General features: G+C 44.4%; 1 protein-coding gene across 3 annotated transcripts; it reads left to right on the forward strand.

Annotated features, from left to right (window-relative positions):
* Positions 1-25: 25 nt before the first annotated feature.
* Positions 26-8,590, forward strand: edem3 (ER degradation enhancer, mannosidase alpha-like 3). 3 transcript variants are annotated; one of them, XM_057038270.1, is made up of 21 exons: positions 26-1,140; positions 1,223-1,268; positions 1,366-1,466; positions 1,636-1,675; positions 1,853-1,965; positions 2,077-2,230; positions 2,418-2,552; positions 2,701-2,806; positions 2,995-3,092; positions 3,336-3,461; positions 3,546-3,629; positions 3,829-3,912; positions 4,166-4,290; positions 4,464-4,635; positions 4,716-4,861; positions 4,972-5,116; positions 5,198-5,389; positions 5,504-5,669; positions 5,896-6,081; positions 6,295-6,342; positions 7,297-8,590. In XM_057038270.1, exons 1-21 carry the CDS (start codon positions 1,052-1,054, stop codon positions 7,662-7,664), a joined length of 2,724 nt encoding a protein of 907 aa, XP_056894250.1. In that variant the 5' UTR covers positions 26-1,051; the 3' UTR covers positions 7,665-8,590. The 3 variants fall into 3 exon arrangements, with proteins under 3 accessions (XP_056894250.1, XP_056894253.1, XP_056894254.1); XM_057038273.1 differs by having other exon boundaries at positions 6,298-6,342; XM_057038274.1 differs by lacking the exon at positions 6,295-6,342 and having other exon boundaries at positions 29-1,140.
* The last annotated feature ends 148 nt before the right edge of the window (positions 8,591-8,738 follow it).

An 8,738-nucleotide genomic window follows, 5' to 3' on the forward strand; every position in this document is an offset into this window, starting at 1 on the left:
AATTTTCTCTCCAGGAAGCGGATGTTGTTAACATTTTACCGCATCAGCATCCGGTTTAGAAGGCAGGCTAGCTTGGGAAAATAGCAGCCGACGGTGAATTTATGTGCTTTACATCCAGACTGACCGAAGAGATGAACATCTCTTGTTTAGTACTCAATAATAGCTCTCTTTTCAATGTCGATTTGTCAGGTACTCTTGGTCTTTTAGGTGTCACTAGCTCGATTAGCTAGTTGCTGTAGCACAGCACACAAGTAGTCGCCGCTGCGAGCTGGCGAGAACTGTCAAGAGGAGGAAATAATTGACCGATCCTACGGCTTTAAAGTTGATAGCTGGATCTGCTGTGGACCCGAGCTTCTCAGGACACTAGGTTTGATTTTTGTTTAAAAAGGTTTAATGTAATGGTGGTTAAGTAGACGCTTAGAAGAGGGAAAATATAGTGTCACAAGGGCTAATAAACTGGTGGTAATTGTTGCTTTGGTTTACATTTAGTCTTTGTAGTAGCTTTGTAGTATTCATTCAAATAACAGGATTATTCTGACTTCGTGTTGCCACGGCAGGGATAAATCGTGTTGTCATTGTGTAACAGCTGTGTACAGTGGTTCCGCCTCACAGGACTTCAAACTCTTTTTCACTACAACTCAAGGCTGACAATTCTCACTTTGTTACTCTTGAACTTTTTTAATATCTGGGGAACATTCCTGGAAACAATTTAATTTAGTTGCCAGTGTGCATTGCGTGTGCATATCTTTTTTCCATTTCTTATGGTTTTGATGAAACACAGATAAAGATGAGGAGGCTGATATTAAGAAACAATCCTGGAGGATTTCACGATGCTTCATGTCCTCCTTATTAATCAGGTTTTTCCATTTTGGGATAACTCAGAAAAAAATATTTTAAATGACGTGTGTAGCCATGTGTGATTTGGAGAGGTAGCTTTATGATTTTTGGATTGTGCTCATCAAAGCTGTAGGGTATGGTTTTTGTTCAGTGACAGGCTGACAGCCAAACTGAAGTTCTGTTTACATTGCTGAGATCCTGCCAAACTACTACAATGCCAACAATACTGCTCTTATTGACTCTACTGGGAGTATTATATAGCCACGGACATGGGATGTCACGGGAGGAGAAACGCAAGTTTAGGTGAGTGGACAAAACCAAAGATTTTCTCTTCTGATAACATGGCACGACACTTGATTAGCTGTTTCCTTTCTTCTTATTAAAGGAACCAAGTGGTTGAGATGTTCGACCATGCCTATCAGAATTATATGGTGAGTTGTCTTCCAAAAACAGACACCTGTTTTTAAAGAATCGCGACAGGTCCCTTTTCCTCAGGAAAACAGTGGCTGAAATTTAAATGTGTTTCAGGACCACGCATACCCAGCAGATGAGCTGATGCCGCTTACATGCAGAGGAAGAGTCCGTGGGCTTGAGCCAAGTCGAGGTGACGTAGATGATGCTCTGGGAAAGTGAGTATTAACTTTTCATTTGACACAATATAGACTCTACACACGTGATGAAACGTGTTATCACACATTTGAATACTTTTGTCAAGACGAGTCTTTCGTCTGCTGGTTTTAGCACCGTGATGTCAAAACAGGAACACCTTTGGTAAACAGCCTTTTGCCTTTCTTCTAGGTTTTCTCTGACCCTTATAGACACCCTGGATACTTTGGTGGTGAGTTAGGCGTGGCTTATTTACACTTATTGGACTTTTAATGCTTTATTTATATTGACAGGCCTAATCCATTGGAAAAATTGATGCAACTGTGTTTGTTCCTGTTTCCATCCACAGTTGCTTATAAAGTAGTAAGACTGTTGGCCTTCATAACCATATTGTGTTTGTGTCTGTCAGCTGTTGAACAAGACAGCAGAGTTCGAGGCTGCAGTGCGGAAAGTGTTGTCAGATGTCACGCTAGACAATGACATTGTGGTTTCCGTCTTTGAAACCAATATCCGAGTCCTTGGGTGAGATTGAGTTGAATTAACACACATCTACAGACACAAGTTCAATGTGGTTTAAAAGACTTAAGAATCAACTATTTTTCTGAGATTTAAAAGGTAATGGTGTGTTTTCAGTGGGCTGTTGGGAGGACATTCTATGGCCTTGATGCTGAAAGAGAGAGGAGAACACATGCAGTGGTACCAGGATGAGCTCCTGCATATGGCCAAAGATCTGGGCCTCCGACTGCTGCCTGCCTTCAACACCAGCAGTGGCCTGCCTTATCCACGGGTGAGCCAGTACACACACAGGCCCGTCTGAATTCAGCCACTTACCATCGTTTGTGAGCATCAACACCGTTTCCACTGTGTCTGAATCCACTTTTAATGACTGAATAGTTTTCATTTTCACTCTCCCATAAACCAGTATGGCGCCACTGCAGCCTCTATAATGTTTCTTTTGTCTGCCACCTATCAAGGTGAACTTGAAACATGGTGTCTGGGGGCCCGATTCAAGGACGGGCACGGAAACGGACACTTGTACGGCGTGTGCAGGGACCATCATCCTGGAATTTGCTGCCTTAAGTCGCTACACTGGTGATCCTGTGTTTGAGGTATCAATTTTCAATCACATATTGGATGTATACTCATTTGAAACAACAGCAACATAGGCATTGTCAAAGTTATTTGTGATGATTTTCCCGGGTGTTGCAATCTCTGCTTTTATCCTAGACAATTACAAACCCTCTCTCACACCTACAGGCCCACGCCCGACGTGCCATGGACTTTTTGTGGGAGAAGAGACAGAGAAACAGCAATCTGGTGGGAACTACCATCAACATCCACTCTGGAGAGTGGGTGCGCAGGGGTGAGACATGGGGAGAGGAGGGAGATTAAGGAAGCGTGAGTGGAATAATAAGTGAGAAATGGAGGGGGATTACTGTCAGAAAGAGATTTTTCTGTCTGTATAACAGAAGATTTACTTGGACGGTGATGGACGCAGGAAAATATCATTTGCTGTCTTGTCTGTGAGACTGATTGGTTTTACCTCTCCAGACAGTGGAGTCGGCGCCGGGATTGACTCGTACTATGAATACCTGTTAAAGGCCTACATCCTCTTGGGAGATGACATGTTTCTCCAGCGGTTCAATATTGTGAGTAACCCGATCCCTCTCTGCCTGATAGTATTTTGCTACTTTAGCTTCTCTATCACACTAATTTTTTCGGTCTTTGCCTTTTACAATTCTATTGTGTTTACTTGGTAGTCAGAAGATTGCAAAATCACTTCACTAATGTTTTTATGAAGCTTTCACTCAGATGCAGGATCGCTGTGGTTGTTTACAGTATGTCTTAATGCCTTTTAGTCTCAGACCTTAAACTCTTTATGTTGTATCTAGCACTATGCCTCCATAATGAAGTACATTAGTCAGCCTCCGCTGCTGCTGGACGTTCACATCCATAAACCTCTGCTTCCTGCTCGCACCTGGATGGACTCTCTGTTGGCCTTCTTCCCTGGATTGCAGGTCAGTTTGAGTTACTGTAATTCCAGGTGTTTCCGCTTGGTTGTGCCATTTGACTAATATTGATCTCATCCGCACGCGCCTCAGGTGTTGAAGGGGGATATCCGACCTGCCATCGAAACTCACGAGATGTTGTATCAAGTTACCAAAAAACACAACTTCCTCCCGGAGGTAATGTGTTTTTCTGTGTGCTCAGCATCAATATCTGCCCTTCTGTCAGTGACCTGGTGTCATTTAACCATGACGTCTCCATGACCTGAAAAGCACACACAGGCTTTCACGTGACACGGCTGTACTTGTCTTTGTCTGCCTGGGTTATTTACATGCCTGGAATAGTTTGCTGACCTTTTTGTCCTTTGTTTCTCCTCAGGCCTTCACTACTGATTTCAGGGTACACTGGGCTCAGCATCCCCTGCGACCTGAGTTTGCAGAGAGTACATATTTCCTTTATAAGGTAATTTATTATGGAAGCTTGACACCCCGCAGTTTTGTTTTGAACCTCCACAATACAGATCTGTGCTTGAACATGTTGTTTGATGCCATAACTCTGATTTCCTCTGTCTATGACATCTCCTTTTCTGCAGTCATTAAGTAGTTCACAGCACATAAACCAATTATTATTCCTCAGATTTATTGTTACCATTAATTAGAGGTCATTAGAGCAGCAAGGCATCATATACTTACGGTTCCATAACTGCACCCACTAGGCCACAGGAGACCCCTACTACCTGGAGGCAGGTCGCACCATCTTGGATAACCTCAACCGCTTTGCTCGCGTCCCTTGCGGCTTTGCTGCAATGAAAGACGTACGCACTGGGAGCCACGAGGACAGGTGTGAATGGAGACTTTGTTTTTTTAAGATAATAAATATGATAAAAGCCTTCAGTCACAAATACAAGCACCCATTAGTCAAATATTTCATACCATTAAGTATTTATTTTAGGTAAGCTTTCAAGTGGGCTCCTCCCTTTACTCTATCATACCCTGTATTTATTTTTTTTCCAGAATGGATTCATTCTTCCTGGCCGAGATGTTCAAATACCTGTTCCTGTTGTTTGCTGAAGATGAAGAATTGCTGTTTGATGTGGAGGACTATGTTTTCACCACCGAGGCCCATTTTCTGCCCCTATCCCTCTCCACAGCTCCGCACTCTTCATCTATCCCTCTCAACAAGACGGTACTTACCTTAGTACGCAAAAAAAGGTTCTTTTTTTGTAATATCATCTGATATATTGTTCAAATTTAACAATCCTCTAGTCGAATGAGGAGCTGGATGACTCCAACTTCGATTGGACATGCCCAAACACACGCCTCCTCTTTCCTGACCCGGCCTTTCCTCGGAACTTGAGAGAACCGATCCGTAGTGCTGTTGACAGGAGTTGCCCCCGCCCTGCTCCCTACAGGTATGTTCTGTATATTTTCAGCTATGAGTAGGTGGCATAGCTGGACTCCACCCGCCCCCCACCCCTTACTGCAGTTTTAAGCATCCTCCTCTTCTTATTCCTCCTCTCAGGGAGCCTGGCATGGGCCGTCCTCCCCTCAGGGCTCAGGACTTCATGGCAAACAACCCTGAACATCTGGAGCTGCTGAGGAGGATGGGAGTCAGCCTCATCCACTTGAAAGATGGCCGAGTGCAGCTGGTCCAGCACCCCTCACAGGTAAACAAGGCTTATAAAATGAAACAGTTAAATTTGTTAACACCACCCAAAGCAGGCATTTCAAACCATCTCCTCATCCAGGCAGTGAGCACGGTGGCAGCGGAGGATGGAGTACGGTTCATGCAGGAGATGATGGAGCTCTCCAGCCAGCAGCAGAAAGAGCAGCTCCCGCCCAGAGCCATCCAGATCGTCTCCCATCCGTTCTTCGGCAGGGTTGTGCTGACAGCTGGCCCGGCTCAATTTGGCACAGATCTGTCCAAAAGTTCCACAGGGGTCAGTGGGTTCTCTTGTTCAATGGATTAGGTGGAACTAATAGATATTGATAGGACACGTTCTGTTGTTTCCTCCAGCATTTCACCTGTGATGGATCTTTCCTCCTGTTTGCAGGTGCGAGGCTTCGTCACCATTGCTGAACCCTACAGCGGCTGCTCCGAGATCACCAATGCTGAGTATGTCCAGGGCCACATCGCTCTGCTTCAGCGCGGACAGTGCATGTTTGCAGAAAAGGCCAGACACATCCAGAAGGCTGGCGCCATCGGAGGCATAGTCATTGGTGAGTGCAAACAGCTGATGAAACAAAATGGATGGCTGTTTAATGACTAGATAACATGATTATCCAGGGCACAGCCAGGCAAATAGGGTCGGGCAAAACACAATGACATAACACAGAACTCGGGACACTGGGATGAAAATCGGCTTTTAAACTCCTTCTCGAAAACATTTTCATGTTAGGACTGAATATCTTAGTCAGCAAAATGGTTGATTATTATCTTTTTCAGATGACAACGAGGGCAGCAGCAGTGACACAGCCCCGCTATTTCAGATGGCAGGGGACGGCCGCAGCACTGATGACATCACCTTGCCTCTCCTCTTCCTCTTCCACAAGGAGGGTAACATCCTTTTAGAGGCATTGAAGGAGTACAGGGAGGTGGAGGTGCTGCTGAGCGACAAGGCCAGAGACAGAGGTGTGACACTTGGTTGTTCTGTTGGTAAAAGTGATCATAGCGGTGTTCTCGTCCGTCTGAGTGAATGAGGGTGAATGGGGTGGGGTGGTGGAGGTTTTTCTCTTAATGCTGCAGCTCTTCTTCCATTTCCCACTTTTCCTTGTGGTGAACTGTAACAGTGCCTTTCCTCTCCTCTCTTTCTTGTGTGTGTTAAAATCCTCTTTGGATGAACAGCAGCCATATTCAAAGGTAAACCTCTCCCTGGGAGCCTGATTGAGGGCAGTAAGTAAATTTTTACCCTTTGTTTTCAAGGCTTGTCATTCTTTTTTGCACCTTAAATAACATTTCTTTCCACAAAACGGTGCTTTTTTCTGCCTCTTGATCCTTTTTGTCATTAATTCACTTTCAAATTATAGGTTACAGCATTATGGCTCTTTCTATTTTTCGAGCAGATCAATAATTACAACTGGCTGGGAAATGCACCTTGCCTTTAATACAATCATCTGTGTGCTGTCAGCTTCTCTCTACGCTTTCATAACCAGTGTTAAACAGCAAAAAAGCCATCTACTAAATAAATTTAATTGATTAGCATTATTGTTTTCAATTTGGCTCTTTGCCTGTAATGATCTTTCTTTATTTTGCCTTACGTAGCCACAGTGCCAGCAAAGAGCCTGAGCCCGTTAGGACTATAATAAACACTGTGTATTTTTCTCTTATTGTTGTTTAATGGCCGCTTTCACACTGTGCACAAGAAAATCTTAAGTGCTGAATATTTTACTAGTCAACACCCGAGACGGCTTGTTCCAACAGGTGACTCATCCAATGCAATTTTTGCAGCTGCAAAAGTATCCTTTGGCAAAAAGGTGCCTCTTCCTTAAATAAATTGTAATCAGCAGATGATTCATTTCTGGAATCTATAACTGTGAATCCTCCCTGAGAACTGCAGATTACATTGCTCTTCTATTTTCCGGTTTCTTTTCTTAGCTATGCGAGAGAGACAGAGAGGTTTTTCGTCTGTGGGAATCATGACTCACATCAGAGTCACGTTGTTATAGTTGACAGCCTTTCCATGAAAACAGGTTCATTTTGAAATGAAAATGGCTACCAGGGGGCATGTTATACTGATTAACAACTGTGGGATGGGGAAAAAAGATGATTGCGTGCGCGCGTGTTTGCATGTTTGTGTCATCCACGTTGCTTGCTGTTCAGTCACACCCGCCCTGGCTGTATTTTCAGGTGTTGATGTGCACGAAGCAGAGGGAGACTGCACGACGGAAGCAACAACTCCCACCTCGTTTGAACCTGTCGGCCAATCCCAAACTAGCACGCTGGAGCTGGACGAGTCGGCCCATGAGGAGGCCGCTCCATCCCAGGAGGATGTCGGCCCTGCAGCTAAAGACATTAGCGCTACAGTGGATGTTGGTCCACAGGAGGAGACACCTTGTCCTGCAGATGGAGGTCGATCCAAAACGGAGAGAGACTCCGAGAAGGGAGAGGAGTCTGAGCGTGACAAACACTCAGGCAGCCGGTCGGTGGACCAGCTGCTGGCTGATTGGCGGGAAGACTTGGAAGCGTTCCAGCAGATGGAGAGGGACGAGCTCTGACAGCCAACAGGCGTGCCACACCCTACGACTGTGGCCTGGTCCCGCTTGTGGGGAAGAAACCTCATAAGGGAACAAATCACATGCCACCAGCCCCAGTCTAATAAAGTCAAGTGAAGCCAGGACAAATGTTTCATGACTGTTGGATGCTCTTGCCATCATTATGGATGGCAACATGTGCCAAAGCCAGGCCACACACTGTACCTTCAGACACAAAGGGACTCTTTTCAGCCTGGTCCATCATGGATGGCACCAGAGTTTATACCTCACTTTCTCATACAGTCTCTGCTAATCTGTCATAACAATCTGTAATAATAATAATAACTTGGACCAGACTGTACACTGCAGCATCTCACTTTCCCTCATATTACTTCTCCCACTTTTGTTCTTTCTATGCATTGGGGACTTAAATGAATGTTGGTCCTCCAAAGTACTTTTAAGATTAATCCATTGACCAATTCATTTTATTTAAATCTGAGAATGAATTATAAAGCTCCATTTAATGTCGTCATGGTCTTGGGTCTTGGGTATGTATAGATGTTAATTTAATTGCTGAATTTATGTAAGTAAGGAAGAATATTGAACCAGTTGAGGAACCATGTAATCACAAACTTGAGGCTGATGTCTCATGGTCTTGGTTTTGAAAATATTATAAAATCATCTGTCGGTGTAAATCTGCAATTGTGGAGATATGTTGATGATACAACACAACGCTGCTTTGCTCAGGTTCTGTTCTATTCCTCCAACAACAATCTCTGGACCAGTTTGGGTGGAGCAGACCCACCCTTTTCAGTACCGTTGGGTCGGACACACGGCCACCGCAAGAGGGCGCTATGTGATCCTTCTCGTGTAGCTGCTGACCGATCAATATGTGCAGGTAGAAACCCTGTTTACGTGATGAAATTGAATAAAATTGAGAGAAATTCGGAGAGGACGAGTTTAACTCTTTGTATTTAATGAGAATTCTGATGTTCCAATCCCTTACAATTCAACCTTTTAAATTATACTCCAGTTGGCACGTATCGTACTGTATATTATATCGTATAAAGTAGATGTTTTTGCCATCCTGAGTCCACA

Source organism: Takifugu flavidus, chromosome 7 (genome assembly GCF_003711565.1).
Source record: "Takifugu flavidus isolate HTHZ2018 chromosome 7, ASM371156v2, whole genome shotgun sequence".
NCBI lineage: Eukaryota > Metazoa > Chordata > Actinopteri > Tetraodontiformes > Tetraodontidae > Takifugu > Takifugu flavidus.

Excerpts from the sequence above, each read along its gene's own strand:
- edem3 (XM_057038270.1), top strand. The coding sequence starts at position 1,052 with ATGCCAACAATACTGCTCTTATTGACTCTACTGGGAGTATTATATAGC. Across the intron at positions 1,467-1,635 it reads GTAGATGATGCTCTGGGAAA|GTTTTCTCTGACCCTTATAG; the intron begins GTGAGTATTAAC and ends CCTTTCTTCTAG. Across the intron at positions 4,636-4,715 it reads CTATCCCTCTCAACAAGACG|TCGAATGAGGAGCTGGATGA; the intron begins GTACTTACCTTA and ends ACAATCCTCTAG.